This window comes from Lycorma delicatula, chromosome 1, assembly GCF_047948215.1.
Source record: "Lycorma delicatula isolate Av1 chromosome 1, ASM4794821v1, whole genome shotgun sequence".
Classification (NCBI taxonomy): domain Eukaryota; kingdom Metazoa; phylum Arthropoda; class Insecta; order Hemiptera; family Fulgoridae; genus Lycorma; species Lycorma delicatula.
The window spans coordinates 346,376,047-346,394,727 of NC_134455.1; the positions used below are offsets into that span (position 1 = coordinate 346,376,047).

General features: G+C 32.5%; 1 protein-coding gene across 2 annotated transcripts in view; it reads right to left on the reverse strand.

The window, feature by feature from the left end:
- Window positions 1-3,745: 3,745 nt before the first annotated feature.
- The window catches only part of LOC142318411 (uncharacterized), a 40,744-nt gene continuing 25,808 nt past the window's right edge, over window positions 3,746-18,681 (reverse strand). For both annotated transcript variants that reach the window (XM_075354997.1, XM_075354996.1), the window contains 4 exons: window positions 15,608-15,943; window positions 7,636-7,806; window positions 5,642-5,826; window positions 3,746-3,991 (listed from right to left, as the gene is read on the reverse strand). In XM_075354997.1, coding sequence (XP_075211112.1) covers window positions 3,811-3,991; window positions 5,642-5,826; window positions 7,636-7,806; window positions 15,608-15,943 — 873 coding nt within the window. In that variant the 3' untranslated portion in view covers window positions 3,746-3,810. The remainder of the gene's footprint in view (window positions 3,992-5,641; window positions 5,827-7,635; window positions 7,807-15,607; window positions 15,944-18,681) is intronic.

Here is an 18,681-nt window from a genome sequence, read left to right on the forward strand (position 1 = left end):
TAAAAACAAGCATTTTGCCCATTATTCCCATTTTTTAAGAGCGTTTAGAATACAATGTTGAAAGCCCTCTTGATGTCAAAGCAAATAGCAACGAGTTGTTGGAGGAGCAGAAAATAATTTTTGGTTAGCTGTTTCCAATGACACCAAATGGTCAGTGGAAGATCGTCCTTGGTGGAAAATCCACTATTCTGGAGATATCACAGCATGTTTCTCTAAATTCCATGTAAGTCAGCAATTCCACCATTCTACATCACGTTACAAAAAATGCTTGTCAAGGAAATAAGGCGGTCTGAGAAACATGCTTTGTTTCTACCAGGTTTAAGTACTAGTATGACAATGACTGCTGACCAAACAAGCGGGTAGACTTGTGCAGAGTACAAACCATTAAAAATACGAAACAGGTGTTATAGAGCCAAATTGGGAAGGTTGTGAGCACACCGAGATGAATGTTGAAGTCCAGGGAAGATGTCAGGTGAGATTTTTCACGCATGCAGAAACTCATTGAATGTAAAGGGTGTATTTATAATTTGCCTACTGAAACACCAGCTTTCAGTTGTACTACTTGTATTTTCACCTGTATCTTATACCTTTGAAATTCATAAGTTTATGATGAAGTTAGGGACTCTAAACGAAAACAATCTGCCAAGTTAGTTGCGACTACAGATGATATAAGAAATTCATCTTCATGAATAAGTGAGAGGATAGACTTTCTAAAATTCGTAAATTGCAGGTAGCTTCTTCCACAGTAAATGTGGGAGTAGTGTGTGAGATGATGTCTAAGCAATTCCTCCATGACATTCTCCTAGCAACTACAAATACACGACGACATACTGCTCTAGCCTTATGATACATATTCAGATGTTCATTTGTAGGCCTGCAGTTAAGTTTATATAGTGCTATCGTTTCTGAATCGCATTTTGCAGATATCATTCTACCAGGGAGTGGAGGGATGTTTTGGATTTCCTGGTGTTTGTGAAATGTATCTACTACCATTCTTTAGTACCAGGAAGTTAGAAGAGGTAGTAAGTTGATCTAGGGCATCAGCACTATCGTCATACTGTGTTGGGAAGACGGCAAGGTAACAGTTCCAATATGTTCTTTCAGCAACATTCAGTCTTTTGTTCACCAAGTGGTCAGTACCAAAAAGCAATAATTGGTATATGGTCACTACCGTAAAAGTCATCACAAACAGACCAATTAAGCCAAGGGAGTAAACTCGGTGAGCATAAGAAGGGGTCAAATATTGGATAAATTACCAGTCAATGGTAATTTATTGAGCTGCCCAGTATTTCTTCATCCGTAAACACCCTCTTCGTTGTATTTTGTAGTTTGTTTAAATCTAATGCTTTTGTCTTTTAGCTTTGTAATTTTTCCAGTTTTATTCTGTAGGTCAGTCAGGGATAATTCCCAATTCTTTCATATCTTCTCTAATTTCTTTGATCCATATATATATATATATACATACACATACATATGGTAGTAGTATAAATTCTATAAAGAAATTTTTTATAAAATTATAGGCTGAATCTCCTACTGTATAGATATTTAATGCTTTCATACAGTCGCTGCAAAAGTTGTGTGCTTTTACCTGGTTCTGGGAGTTCAGCATCTTTTTATACTCTCTTTGTGCGACTGGGAAAGATAACTTTTGCTCGGTACAAATTTTGAGAATTGCCTTCTCTTCTTTAAAAGTTGGGAAATCTCGTGAGTGAGCTGAATGTGATCCGGCACAGTTAACACATTTTTCTTCCCCCTGGGAGTCTGTGATCTTTTGCGCAATGAGCAGATATTGTAATGTTTGAAAAAAAGTCTGACATCGCTAACTTGTTATGGTGTGTGTTAAAAGACAATGAATGAGAGAATGTGGTACATATGTTGAGATGTGATAGAGGGAAATGATACCGGATACATCTTGTATCAGTACACATACACACAAAATATTTTGTAATTTAATGATATATTATAGTTAATATAAGAAATATTTTATAAAATTAAATTAATACATAAAATAAATAAAAATATATATTTATTCCTTTATACTACATAAACTATACATTGAAATCTTATCTCCACTTATATTTGGTACTGATGTAAACAAAATTCTGGTTATTGGTAGATTTTAATCTTGAACTCATGAAATACATAGTTAATGCGAAAAATCTCAATATTATTCTGTTATCTGTATAATCCTAATGCTGCATTGCAACATAGTTCATAGTTCTGTTTGTTTACATCATATTTCATCAGTGTAGCTAATTTTTAGAATAAATATACAAAAAAATCACATGCCAGACATAGTATTTGGAAACATTACACTACTGCCAAGAGAAATTTCAGTTAAATTGGTAACAGCTCTTTTCAAGGCCACGTTTTACAACAGCTGTTTGTTTCAATTTACATCTAGGGGAATTTACAGTTATGGAGTATTTTATAACATTATTAATTAAATTTATTTAATATTTGTAGTCTGTGGTTCAGTTTTTCCTACATATGTAATCATAGATTACATGTGTAGGAATTTTTCAGATGAATCTTACACAAAAAAAAATAGTTAAAATCATAACTCTCCATGAATATTCATTAATATCAAATTCTAATGTGAGTTTAAAAGCTGTCAATTCCATTATTCCGCTGAAAAATTGACTTTCTTTGAGTCATGAAATAAAGAAAACATGTAGAAAAAGAGTGCCTGCTAAGAGATTGTGTCTTGTGGCTAGATTCTCTGAAGTTAATTATCAAATGAAAATGTGAAAAAAAAACATTTTCTTGTATCCCTCTCTGTTATATTTACAATGAACTATTTTGCCTCGTCTATCTCTACTGTGTTTCTTTCATTTATCAAATAATCATGTAAACACACATCTTTCAACAATTTCTTAATCAGTCTTCCAAACATGTTGACCAATATTATAATAAATAATAAAATATAAATTTACTTCTTTAAAACATAATTATAAAAATAAAATCAAGAAACAGAAAATTAAGAAATCAAAACATCTAATATTTTTTTATGGGTAAAAAATTCAACCCTACAAAACTGGGAAAGTATAAGTTAGTGCATAAGGGAAAATTACTTTGTATGTTAATATTATGCAATAAAAGACACATGGTACAATTAACTAACTATTCTTTACTTAAAAAAAGGTAGATTAAGATACTAATGTCAGAATTGGTTCATATTTTTAGATTATTATCTGATAAACAAATAGTCTATGCAAAGTCAAACATTTCTATTTTCATTGTACATTTATCTAAAATTCAGTAGCTGGTGGTAGGTTTTAAATCTAATTCATAATAAGATTTATTATGAAGTACATGGCTTTAACTGCCTGCATAGCTAACTAAATCTTATTATGAATTAGATTTAAAACCACAAACTACTGAATTTTAGATAAAATGTACAATGAAAATAGAAATGTTTGACTTTGCATAGACTATTTGTATATCAGATAATAATCTAAAAATATGAACCAATTCTGACATTAGTATCTTAATCTACCTTTTTTTAAGTAAAGAATAGTTAGTTAATTGTACCATGTGTCTTTTATTGCATAATGTTAACATACAAAGTAATTTTCTCTTATGCACTAACTTATACTTTCCCAGTTTTGTAGGGTTGAATTTTTTGTACCCATAAAAAAATATTAGATGTTTTGATTTCTTAATTTTAGGTTATGTAATTTATTTCATTTCAATTATAATCTAACATAATTTTAAATATAGGATGTTTAATAAAAATAATAAAGTTCCTAGCAATTTAATATAATAATGAATAAAATTACAAATTATGATGTATCACTATTAAAACTATTAAAGGATTAAAGCTTTATTAGTTTTAAACTGCACTGAATTATCTTCAAGAAACAGTTTAGTGCTTTCAGCAGTTTTCACAGGCGTTCCCCATCTACAGCTACTATAACGTGTAGACCTTCTCACTGGTGTCACCACATAATTAAGAGATTGAGCGTCAACACCTACATCTGAACTAAACCTGTTGAAAAAAATAAATAAATAAATTAAGATTAATTTGTTAAGATAATTTTCTTTACTAAGTTGCAAATTAAGCTTTATACAATAATTATAATCCAGGAGAAATGTTTAAGGAAAGTGATAATATTTTACCCTACCAAGGTAAGATAAATCTCAATGATTTTTCTCCATAAACTCCTTAAATGTAAGTAAATAAAACAAATCATTACTGTAAGTTCAGAAAACTGTAAGAAGTAACAATATAAAAATGTTACAGTTACAATTGTTTTCATTCATTTTCTTCGTTGATGAAGATTCAAGGGTTGTTTGTTAGAAAGTTCTCAACCTGGTACAGAGATGGCGCAAATGACTGATATTTGTCAAGTATGATCCTTTAAATGACATGTTGTAAAGTTTCAGATGTGTTGTTTTCATTGCTTATTTTTGGCGATTGAGTAAAGCAAACAAGCCTTGAACAAACACATAAGAAACAAATTATCTAAAGCAATTTTTAGAAATAATTGGCTCACACCAAAGATTAAACAATTTTCACAAAAATTAACCTACATTATTTTGCAAAGTAAACAAAAAACAATATTTAACAACTTGGTTTGCATAAATATTTTAATCATTACAATTTGAAGGAAAACTAAAATCAGTCTGACTAAAAGTAATACAGATAAGAAAACTAGAACAGAATACCTTCTATGTGATCACTATTTAGTGGCTGGTGCAAAAGGAGATAACTGGACTATAAATGGGAATATCACTGAAGCATGTGAAGACTAACTACATTGACTCCATACTATCACAGGAACGAAGTAGTGTAAAAGATAAATATTATCATATAACTTTGAAGCGAATGGCTATCTGGAAGTCCAATTCTTTGTGTTGGTCTGAAGGGAAATGGAAAGCAACTAAGTACAGGTTGTACAAGATTGTTATTGAAAGCATTTTACTGAACGGGTTAGAAGCATGGGAAATTAGAAAAAGAGATGAGGGAAGGTTGTTGGTTATGGAGATGGATGTGCTGTGCAGGAGTTGTGGAATTTCTAGAATTTAATGCTTGAGAAATGAGGAGAGCAGAAGAAGAATTGGGGCAACTGGTACTGTGATTGTTGTTTTGGAGGGAAGAAGACTGCAATGGAATGAATGGACATGTTCAGAGAGTGGAAGAGTATAGATGGCCTAGGAGGATGTTGGAATGGATTCCAGGAGAGAGGAGAAAACGTGGACGACTTCCAAAGCTGTGGATGACTGAACTGATGGAGGTGTTGGAAAGAAGTAATTTAGAAGAAGAAAGTTGGCAGGATAGATGAGTTTGGTGGTTGGGATGTGAGAGACAGTCTTTGTAGCTGTTAACTTATTTAGTAATAGTATTAAATTTTTGAATTACCTAAAGGAGAATTAACCGTAAAGAAGAGTTCTCAAAAATCAGAAAGAAGCATGTAGCAAGAGGAATAACTGCAATTGGTAGGTATGTGATGAAAGGAAAGTAGTGTAACCTACAAAAATTATAATTTTTTTCCCCCCAAAAAAAAAATAAAACTTATATTTAAATAATAAATAGCCATTCTGTAAATGTCATTGTCAATTTGAACCTACATCTTAGCACGATACAATGCAATTTACTTGCAATGAGTTACTTACTTTTTCACTAACTTGTACTTACTTTTTCACCTTTTTCTGAATGAGGGCAAATTTAATGACAGTTGACTTAAAAATATCTTTTAGATTTGCATTATTTTTTTTCCTTTTAACTTTATTACATGAAATGTCTTCTGACTCTTTTGGATTTATATTTAATTCTTTTAGTTTCTCAAACATTCTATCCAGACAGAGATCAATGTGCTGCACCTGTAACAATAAATTAAGCTTTGTAATTGAACTTCATAAAACATGTTATTAACTGATAGTAGTAACTGTCTTAACAGTATAAACACCGAAAAAAAAAAAAAAGGATGGCAGATAGAGGGTTCCAAGTTCCTGCTCAACTTTACAGGTGCTTCCACTGATTAAAATTGTGGAAAAAAGTTTATATAAATGATAATTCTTTGCTTTTAAGTTGGTCAAAAATTTTACCTCAATGGAATTCTTTTCTAATGGGACAAGTGTTACATCCTTTAGAAAAAAAAAAATTTGTTTGCTCAGTTTTATAAACAGGAAGATTCTTTTTTGTATGTTTTGTTATCTATGTATTAGTGACTGAACTAAGAATAACCACAGATTTACAGAAAGGCATCGTTTTTTCAATTCATCAAAATATAACCAAAAGAAGTTTACTACACAATGGAAACTATACACCCATCTACATCGGTTACTTATTTAATTTTTGTGAAAGAAACATACAAAGTAGTGCATGAACTGATCCATTTGGTTTTGTTAAAAAATATTTATTTGAACTGCAATAAGAAAAGTAAAATACATGTTTACTATGCACTTGGAGATTATGTTCTGCTTATCACATGTTCAGTATGACCACCATCACATTCAGGAACTTCTACAACACGAACTCCTATGTTAATAACTCAACGACACATATCCTTGGTATCTCATTGCACTCCTCGAGGATCAGCACTTGTAGTTCCATCACTGTACAAGGAGGTTTAGGGAAAATATTTTCCTTTTGAAATCCCCAAAGAAAATAATCACATGGACTTAAATCAGGACTGTTCAGGGGCCAGTTCTGTCCACATGCAAAACAATTATGAAATCGGTTTGAAATGACATTTTTGTTAAAATGTTTCATGCAGAAAGTCTAAATCATCATTACCTGTGCAGGTTCCATTGTGCATGAACCACTTGTTTTGTAATTGAAACCCTTTTGCAAGCAGGTGAGGAACAATATTATTATGCAGGGTATTTAGATAATGTTCACTGTCACTGTCTGTTCAAAAAAGAATGGTCCTATTACCTTGTGGCTTGATATAGCGGTCTATAATGTAATTCTTGGAGTGTGATGCACCTTTTCATGAAGCACGTATGGATTTTCAGAAGCCCAAAAATGCACATTTTGTTTATTAATTACCCCATATAGGTGAAAATGTACCTCATCTAAAAACCAGACATTGTTCAATAATATATCTTGGTTTACAACCCGTTCAGCGAATACCATTCTTAATGTTTGTTGTCAACCTTTAAGTTATGCAAAACTGATTTTTTCAGAAACAAATGCAAATCATAAAATTCATTGCACAGATTGCCTTGAAATTCTAAGTTGTGTTGTTGCTTTTCTTGTTGATTTGCTTGGGCTCCTCGGCAACACTGCTCTTACAGCTTCGACAGTTTGCCTGCCAGTATTCAGTTTGTGATAACATCACTACCTCTTTTCACTAATACAGCTAAAAAGCAAATGACACCAAGACAGTGACTAGAGTGGCTGCACTGCAGGTAGGCCTGTCTAAACATGTGCTAATTTGTAACTGCCTATGATGATCCATTCCATTATCTTGCAAAACTTTCCGAGTGCCCTTGGTAATCTGATTTCATGAGATGAAAAAATAAGAAAATGTAACCATACTTAGGGGTTTATTAATGTAATTTTATTATTTTCATCTACATGCTTAAAAACTTGAATAAAATGTTATTTCATGATAAATAAAAATGATTAATAAATCAAGAATTCTGATTATTATTTTTTATGATATGCACAACATTGAATATTACCTCTGCTCCTCTCATAACAGCTCTTTCATATGAATCTACAGCCAATTGCAGATCACCCCGTGTTTCTTCAAGTTGAGCCATGCACTCCCAGTATTCAGGAAGACTATCTACTGTAGGGTTACGCTGCCTTATTGCTATTAACCAGTCTTCACATGCTTCCCAAGAATATTTCTGGAAAAAATTAAATGATTTTGCAAATAGCTGTTATGATAGTAAATATCTTGTCGATAAAAGAAATTTCAACCGATAATAAATTTACAATCTAAAATAAAATGTATAGTACGGTTTGCTCAAAATATTTTTAACACTCAGTCTCTTTTTTTTTTTTTTTTTTTTTTTTTGAGGGCGAAAAACACTTGTGTGTTATCATCGCCCGGTCTCAATGTCTTGAAAATAAAATTAATACCTTTACAGAAATCTACAGACACAAACAAGACTGTGATCAAACTGCACAATTCCAAAACCTTTACCAACAATAACTGTACTCATAAAATTATCAAATGAGTTGATCTAAAGATATTTGCAGATAATACTAGTACAACAGGTTAAAGTAAACATATTTCTTATAAAGATAATGCAATTATTGCATGTTATTGATTCGACAAGAATCTGAAACACAGTCCATGTAAAAATTCTTTCAAATATAATTTATTTTCTTAAAATAAAAAAAATTAATAATTGCAAATACAATTCTGATTTTACAATGAAATTTACACAACTAATACAAATTAATATGAGGTATGTTTTTAAGTACCGTTTTGATATGCTGTCCATTGTTTTGTGCAAGTGCACAGAGTAACTATTTCTATTGGCTTGCTACAGATGCCGTTATGTGTTTGACCACAGGGAGTGCTGCCGACTGTGAAATATGTGCCGTAATTAGTTTCTTAAATGCAAGGTACTAAAGCGCCTGAAATTCATTGACATATTAGTGAAGTGTATGGAAATGCTATTTCTGGTAGAATGGTAAGTAAATGGATTAGGGCATTTAAAGAGAACCGTACAAAGGTACACAATGTGGCACGGAGTGGGTCCATCTGTCATTACAGATGACCTTGTACACAGAGTTAATGGAAAAGTTCGTGGGAATAGATAGATTACGATTTCATCACTATGTAATGAATTTCCTTTAACTTCACAAAGTATTCTCTATGAAATTTGTGAGTTGTGCTCAAATGATATACCAAAAATGATGACCGAGTCGCACAAAAACAAACATTTATTAGCCAGTGCTTAAAATTTCTCATGAGATAAGCTGTTTTTTAAGTTAAATTCTTACTGGAAAGATAAAACAATTCATGGAATGGAGACACTCACACCTTCCAAGAAAGTGCAGTTCAAGCAAACAATGTCAATGCGGAAAATCATGTGCACTGTGGTTTGGGATATACAGAGGCCATTGCTTGTTGAGTTTTTGCCTTGATGAAACTGCATCACACAATCCAAAACAGGTGTGGCATGCTCAGTACGGAATTGTACTGCTTCACGACAATGCACAGTCACTCACGACTGTTCTCACCCAAGATCTTATTGCATCATTTAGCTGGAAAAAACTGATCCACCATAGTCTTGACCTGGTGCCTAGTGACTACCTCTGAGTCCGTGCCACAGATAACAACAATGCCAAAACAGCCGTTCAGCAATGGTATTTTCTCAGGCGACAGATTTCTATGAAGCTGGAATGCAGAAGCTGATTACAAGAAATAAGTTCTTTAACATAGGCAAAATTATGTAGAACTGTAGAATAAATCTAGACTTTCAGGTGAATATAAGCTTTTTAAAAAAATTTTGCTTATTTTTTTATATCAAAACAATAGTTATTTATTTCTAATATTTACCAAGGAAATTAGCTTACACTTTTATCAATTAATAATGACCTTGTTCCTGATCACAGTGAACTCACTGAACTGCTTCTCAAACTTAAATTTTGTTGGCAAGAACACTATTATATTCTTGTGACGCACTTTTTGTCATCTGTTACCACACTCTCGCTTAGAATATTATCTTACACTGTTCCTGCATTTATCACAAACAGTACCAGTTTGGTGCTCTTCAGTGGTATTTACAGCTCCAGGTGTAGGGCTTGATCCATAGTAACAGCAGCCAACCCATTCTTTTATTCAATAAAGCGTAATTATTTCTAATGTTTGAACTTTTCAACAATATTCTAGTTCTATTTCTCCTTTTTTGTTGTTTCTGGATTTTTTAAAAATTTGTCTGTCAATTTACATTCTTCATTTTCTCTGTTGTTCTTATTTTGGCACTTTCCATTACTAAAAGCTTCTCTACCCATAACAATATTATATTGCCGCATTAAACAAAACAATTCTCTGTATTCATCTGACAAACGCTTTGCCAAATTTTAAATTATCAGAAAGTATAAATCTGCTGCTACTTTCTAGCATCATTTTTACATAACATATTCATAAATAAAAAAATTTCATTGATTTATGACTAAATATTTCATTTGAAATATCCAATATTTTTTCCATAGATAATTAACAAATTTACAATATAAAAGGAAATATAACTTGTAAAACAAAATACAATTAGTATTAATGCTGAAAAAAATAAAAATACAATTAAAATTAAGCTAAATAGATTTGAAATCAAGTAAGCAGAATATCCCTTAAGTAAAAAAAAAATATATATATACAAGCCCATTTTATTTTAACAATAAACTTGTATATATATAAAATATAAAAAAATACATGGGGCAATTCAATAAGGACAGTTGCTTCCTGGAAGAAGTTCCTGTCTCTACAAAGGTTTGGTGCCAAGAGTTAATTGTGTTGTGCCTTCTAGGAAGCTCCTTACTGAACTCTATGAAAAATTATGTTTAAGTGAAAAAAAACTACACTGGTTGCCAAATTTGTTATTAATGAACTACATGAGTCAAAACTTGATGTGTTTTGCTATGAAATGAGACCTCAATTGAATTTTTTAATAGTAAACATCTCAATAGATTTTTATATGCTTTTAAAGCTGTTAAGTCCTTTTTAATCACCTGATATATACATAAACATACAAGGAAAATGAAAAAGAGAACACGTGAATGCAATGGCAAGAAACAACCAAAATGTATATAGAACATTAATTACAAGTAAATGTTATTATGCCTGATAACACTGTAAAGCATATAACATTTAGACTATACAACTACATTTATGTATTATTAATTAAAATGTAAAAAGTAGATCTTTTTTTAGGTAAAAGTGTTTGGAAATATCATACCTTCAGTATGAGACACAAAGTTCCCAAGGAGATTGTAATAAAAAATCTTAATGGAAGTAGTGTTGACAGATCATTCTAAAGGTAATTGAAAAACTAAATTTTGACATAAAAACATCAGGCTATGACATCCCTAATCAAAATGGCAACAACCTAATGTTATTCAAAGATAGTTTTTAGCTGTGAAACTATAGTGGCATATAGTACACATAAGGCCACGCACATTGAAAACCAGATAGTAGTTCTGCAAAAAATACATTGCTACATTTTTTTTTTTTTAATGTTTCACTGTAGTAAATATTTATGAGTTACTGTAGACTACTTTTCAACTAGTTATAAAAAATATAAAATGGCCTCCATTTTTGAACATAGCATAAAGTTTTGTTTTTCAATGCCCTTCAAACCACAGAGGGCTGGTCTAATGGTTAACTCATTGTCACAAATCAATTGTTTAACAGTTGATTTTCGAAGTCAAAGGTTCTGAGGTTCAAATTCTAGTAAAAGCTAATTGCTTTTACAGGGATCTGAATATTAGACAATGGGTACCAATGTACTTTGCTGGTAGAGATTCAACCACACAACTCTGGAATGGTCGGTCTAGTCTGTACAAGATTATACTTCATTTACATGTCATACATTATCATCCTCATCTCATTGGGCCATGAGGGGGTTGCTTATTGTTTACTAGTTAAAAAGATTATAAAATAAAATTTAAAATAGAATTCTTAAATAATAGTTACCCTGCCAGTAATCGAATCAAGACTGGTATACACAGAAGGCAGGATAACAAACATTATATTAATCTATCACACAAAGGTTGATGAAATAGTACAGGGTGTATTTAGGAGCATCCACGTCATTATTGAACACAGCTTCAACAATTTTCTATTTTAAATCATCCAAATCTTGAATTTTCTTTGGTACACACAACTTTTAATAAATTCCCAAGCAAAAACGTCCAAGGAATGATATCTATAAAAGTGTGGTGGAACACCATCTTGTTGAAAACTAAAGCCAGTAGGAATCTGAGGAACAGCAAAGTTCTCAAGCAAGTCAAAAAGGTACATGTCCTGTCACAGTGGACTACATGAAGAAAAAAAAATGTAGAGATGATACCATTTTTGTGTAGTCCTAACCAGACATTGACTTTCAGAGTATCCCTTTCATTTTTGAATATTGTATGGGGATTTTCAGTATCTCAAATTTGACAATTGTGGCAGATAACTTTCCTACACGGTGCATTACCTCTGCAGCAGGCTGATGTGGGCAGAAATCATTTGATTTAATGTGATGAAGAGGAACTGTAACTTGTATGCTCGCAAATGAAGCTGCTTATGAACAGCTGAATGAGAAATCTGTAACTAGCCCGCCTAACCACTTTTCATACTGACAGTGAATGCATCGCTTATACGATCCAGTCTCGTCACAAACTGAAGATTTTGGTATTTCCAATTTGTGAAACCAAGCTTCCAGTCTCTTAAAGTCATATCACACTGACGAATAGACTTTGATTTAGAACTGGTATTCCATTCAAATTGCAGATGCCGTTAAATATGCTTAACCGACTGAAACTCCACAAACCAAAGCAGGTACTGAACCTTCTGTTGCAGGATCCACATCAACCAACTACAATTGCACTGAGCGCTTGCCTGGACATTACACTGATCTTGAGAGTATACAGAACAAATCTTGAGATATTCCTGCCAATTGAGGGTACGTTTAGATTATGACTGGATTTCTAATTATAGGCCATTCATTACTTTTGGGTGTCTAACCTGGCCACTCAGTATTTATTCAATCTTCAATGTTTATCCTGTGCCTTTCAAAATAGTTTTCCATTTGATACATTTATGCCAACATAGCTTACAGTTTGAAAAACACTGATGAAACACCTCTTTAACTTAAACTTTATCACTTTAAACTTGGCTTGCAATTTCACATTTATCTCATCTATTATTGAAAATGTTGTCCCTTGACTCCCCTTCTAAGTTTGGAAAATAAGAAAAAAGCCACAGGGGGCCATATCTTGAGAATATGGTGGTTTTGGCATCACAACAGTGTTATCTTTCACCCAAGAACTGTTGGATAAGTAAAGTGGTATGTAGTGGTGTGGTGTGTAGTCGTGGTGCAACCATGAGTCATCTCTCCAAAGTTCAGGTCGTTTTCTCTGGATTGCCTCATATAAATTGAATAAAACTTCTAAGTAGTATTCCTTGTTGACTGTACAACCTTGCAGTAGGAATTCATAATGAACAATTCCATTGCAGTTGAAGAAAATGATTAGAAGGAGCTTCAAATTTGACCAGAGTTGACATGCTCTTTTGGTCTTGCTTCTCAGAAAACTTCTATTGAAATGATTGAGCTTTTGTCTAAACTTCATAGCCATTCACCCACATTCTGAAATGAGTGAGCAAGTCTGGGATTTCAGTAAACATTTGTTTAGTGATGCTGTTTTTGTTGAAAATTGATCAGTCTTCTATCACTCTCTACTAATGTTTAAAAAATTAGTAAAAATATCTTTACATGAGCCGTAGAAGTTTCTATTTCTTCAGTAACATTTTCAATGGTGACTCTGTGATTAGCAAGGCACAATCTCTAATGTTTTTGACATTTTCATCAACTGATGTCCTAGGATGTCCAGCCTTTGTGTCATCTTTGATGTTTTCTTCTTTCTGGGTTTATGAGTGCAAAGTGAAACACTCATAAACTCGAGGTTGTGATATAGCTTTGTCACCAAAGAACTTCTTTAACATTTGAAAAGCTTTGGTGATCTTAATTCCATTTTTAATGAAAAATTTTGACAAATTCTCTGAACTGACATTTTGTTACATGAATTTTGCTACATACTACAGAGTATGTTTTGGTTTTACGCTTGCCAAACACTAATAAGCATTGAAGCTGGATGAAAATTAAAATGTACGTCACTGACAGTACTACCAATACACAGAAAAATATCAACTCGCAATTGACAAAATATAGCGTGTGCAATTGAAACATTCTTGTTACTTTTGATCAGACATTATAAAATCTTTTCTACAACTAAAATCAATCATTGTTTGGTAATAGGTGCCTGTGATGAGGAAAAGAATCTGTAAGGTTACCTTGTAACAGATGTAACATTTTACAAATGAAATGAAAACATAAATTAAATTCTTTATTTACATATTTTTACAGAAGATGTTTGCATTGAGTGCCCTGTGCAGCAAAACATCTGATACAAAATGTTGTTAACAATGCTATTGATTTTTTGTTGAATGCCTATCTTTAGTTCACAGATATTGTGGGCAATTCATAAACTCTATCCTTCAAATTGACCCAAAGGAAAAATCACAACTAAACAAATCTGGGGAAAGCGGAGGCCACTATCCTATGCCAACAGTTTGTTCTTCTTGAAAAACTGCATGAACATTTGCTAGTGAATTGTTTTATGTGTTGCACGTTGCTCTATCTTAGTGGAAGCTGTACCCTTTTTCATGATCTGCTAATTGAGGATGGAATTCTTCAAATATTTGATACACTACTGCATTTTTTAAGTCTAGTCAAAAAATATTATATGATTACCAGAAACAGCAGACTACACACAGATTTTCTTATATATGAAGTGGACGTCCCTGCCACAGTCTGGTAAGGATTTTCAGTCATCCAGTATTGTGTGAATTAACATGGGCAAACAAATGAAACCATACCTTGTCTGACATGATGTACAGCATCGAGTCTATTTCTTTGAAAGAACAGTTGAAAGAATCTTGCCAGCTGACAGACGAGTCTTGGCTTTCACTGGGGCTGCCTTCCCTTTCCTCTGCCACTCTATACTGGCTTGTTTTGACTGGAGAGTGTAGTGGTAGACCTACATTTTGTCGCAGATAACGATCCGACTCAAAAGTGCATCACCTGCTTTCACAAACCTTGATGTACATCTTTTGATCTCTGGTCAAAAGGTGAGGGACCCATCTGGCACACACATTATGGAACTGTAGGCCGTTTCTGATGATCGCTTGACAGCTCCCATAACTTATTCCGACTTGTTTTGCAATTTCAGATACTCTCACTCATCGACTGTCTTCAAGAATATCTCGAACCGCGTGAATGTTTTCTTCACCTGTAATGCTGGTCCGAGAACGGTGATCATGTTCCTGATTTTCCACTTGTTTTCATCCTTCCTTGAACACTTCATGCCAGGCAAACACATGAGTCCTTGACAGTGTTTGCTCCCCGAACCGTGCAGTCAATCTCTGGAAAATTTCTGTTGCTTGAATTCCATCACGAGCAAATTTTATAATTATGCGTTGCGCAGTGGAGGGGTGCACCTGTTCTCCGACATCGTGAGCGTTACTGACGAATTGATTGGAAGTTTGGAATGGCCAGCTCTCTCACTCCTAATGACTCCACCCAAGCATACTAGAAGTGTGAGCCCAGGCTTACCAACCGTACACATTCAGGAACAAAAATCCCATTTATATTTGATTTACCCTTATATAACTGACACATTTTGAGCTGGCTGGAAAAAAATTGAATTGTTCACCTATTATAATAAATAGAAATTAAGTGAATTTAGCAGCTAATATTATTAGCTGCTACATCTTCACAGATTCTAAGAATATGTTTTAAGTTAAAATTACATTTTATTAAATAAAAACTAAGTTTAGATTTATTTGCATACTACTATATAATTCAAAATCAAATCTAATTTACTTAATTACTTTAATTATGAGATTAATATAATTAAATATATGTAACTTACTGACTGAATTAATGACAGTAATTCATTTAATGCGCTAATGGTAACAGTTTTCAGTGTTTCTGAATTGTTTACAATTAATGGCTCAGGCATTAACAATGACTGTGATGAAGAATCAGGTGCACTAGTCAAGAGCTCATCAACTGAAACTTTACTTTCTACTTGCTTACAATCATTATCATTCACAACATTATCAGTCTCATCGGTTTCAAAAATTGTATTGATTATTTGAACAGTAGAATGATTTGTAATATCATTCAAGATATTTTGGTTTCTTGCATTTGAACCTTTAGTATTATTCAATGATGATATAAAATTATATCTTGATACCGGTCCTTTCTGAAATCATATGAGGTTAAATATCAGTCTAATACTTAAATGTTTATATAACAACATTACCCAAGATGTGATATACCAATAGCCTCTAAGCTTCAGGCTTCAATCCAGAAGCCTGATGAGGCAGGAGATGAACTACATATACTAATTTGTTTTCTAAAGAAAAGCTATGAGGCACAATAAAAAAAAATCGTAAGACTAGTAATATAAAAATATACAGTATTCATAAATTACAGGCATTCTTAAGAAAAATAAAATTTAGTAAATAATTCTACCTTGAAATAAGACTACTGCACCTTCAGCAAACAAGGGTAAGCGGTAACTAAATCCTTTTACATGGAATGAGTAAGGTGTGACCCATCATTTCAAACTATTGAAAAATAAAAATTTTGACATAAAAACATTTTGCTACTAACCATCTTAACTGAAGTGGCAGCCATTTAATGTTTTTCACAGCTAGTTTCAAAACAGGCATATAGTACTCCTGAATTAATGATCTCATACTGAAAAATTGATAATTCTGAGTTAGGAGCATTAGCGCAATTTAATCTTTTTAGTACTTCATTTTTGATCAATTATTTTAGAAGTACTATATATCACTTTTGAGAATAGTTGTGAAAAACATCAGACCACTTTGATTAAGACTACAAAGCCCAAGTTTTTTCTCAAAATTATTTCTCTTCACGCCCTTTAAAATGGTCCATCACAATTCTACTCTTTCACTTAAAATTTTTGTCTTGCTCTTCTGTGTGTTGAAGAGTGGTGGTATCATGCTAAAAAATTAATCATTTTAAAGCAGAAGCATTTGTAAAATTTAATTTTTCTTTAACAGTTGAAAAATTATTTATGTGGTTGTCATATTTTATGAACAACTGCATGTATAGATTATAATACTGACATGAGTTCTCAGACCAATTTTTTTTTCAATCTTTCACTATGATAACACATAAAACTTTTAATTTTGCTCAATAGTTTGTGTGTGTAGAGTTTTAATAACTATTATCTGAGAACTTAAGAACAAATATCTAGGTGACATCTTTTTCTGACTTTAACTAGAAAACAAAGCATTTATTTATAAACCTACATTTATATGACTGTTTTTCAAAATGATAATAAAATATAACATAAACTTCATAAAACAACTGATATGTAATCAACTAAAAATATTAAATACATAAAACTTTTTAAAGTGTAATACTCTGATGGAATTCAATCACTGCTGGCATAACAGATCTAGTATGCAAAATGTTAAGAACTATTTATTGTTCTATGTTTCTTTCCAGTGTTCATATCCTCAAAACCTGATAGATTATAAATAACGTGAAAATAATACTTAAATATTGATTCTTTAAAATTTTTTTTGGAAGAAATCTATCATTTGAAACTGAAGTGTTTCAAAAGATATCTAATAAAATTTATGATCTAATTTTCTAAAGTTCTTTTACCATGACCAATGACAAAAAAAAACAAAGAATATCAGGGTTATTCAAAGTTATTCAATATATCTTAACTTTGACTTACAGTAATGAATTACAAATAAAAGTGGAAGACTAACTCTTATAGGTTTTTTCTAAAAAAGCATTTAATGGGAGCATCTTTTGTTGCAGGGCACACATTCAACCAATCAGAAAGTTCATCCCACACTACTAGCATGTCTGGAGTAATAGAAGATACATCTGCTTCAATTATGTGCCTCAAATCAGGTAGAGGAGGTACATACACAAGAACCTTTATAAAACCACATGGGATCAGATCAGGTGAACTTGGGGGGCTATAGCAAATAAGCTCTGTCATTGGATCCATGTCAATCAACCCCATACAGAATTATGCAAGTGAGGAGAGCAGCACCATTTTGTTACTAAATAAAATTCTCTGCCCATCTTGCAGTTGAGGAAAGTGTCATGTAGACATCATATCTGAAAAAGCAACTCCTGTTGCGCTCGTTTCAGCAAAAAAGAATAACCCCGTACACTAATTGTTGAGATACTGCACAAAAAACATTCATTTTGGGGAGTCGCATTTCACTGTAAGAGTTTATGAGGATTCTATGATCCCAAGATGTGGATATAATGTGTGTATTTACTTTCCCACCATGGTGAAATGTTGGTTCATCACTAAACATAATACAATACAATCAAGAAAGTTATCTTCATGCTGCAAAATTTTGACTGAAGTCAGCAGCCTTCATACCTTATAACAGCTGTCAACAATATGGACGCACATGAAAGCGTTTCCTTAAAACTTTCCACAGTAGCTTTATTAATTTGTGGCCAGCCTTCCTCACAGATTTTTTTAAGACTATGCAGGAAAGACTCCTGACAAGTTCAGCAATTTTTTCAGACACTCCAGGTTCCTGTAATCTTCCTTTTACCCAGACATCTGGTCGTTTCAAATTGATTATGCCATCAACAAATGTTATTGTCCCTCAGAGGATCAAAATTAAACCTTCTGTAGAACACATTTTAAAGTGTAACTTTAGATTCACATTTGAAAAACTGCAAAATGGAAGGCTTTCTATCTAGCAGTCGCCATCTTTGCTAGTGGCACTGTCAAGCAAGAAGATAGTTATCAATTTACAGCCATGAATGCAGCGAAAACTAACTGCTCTTTGATTCTAGCCTTAACTCAACAGTGTAAACCTCATCTAAGAGATATAACAAATTAAAACCTTGAAATTCTCTCTTGAACGTGCAGTATTCATTTTTTGCATTTACTTTTTAAAATGCACACTGAATGAAAGG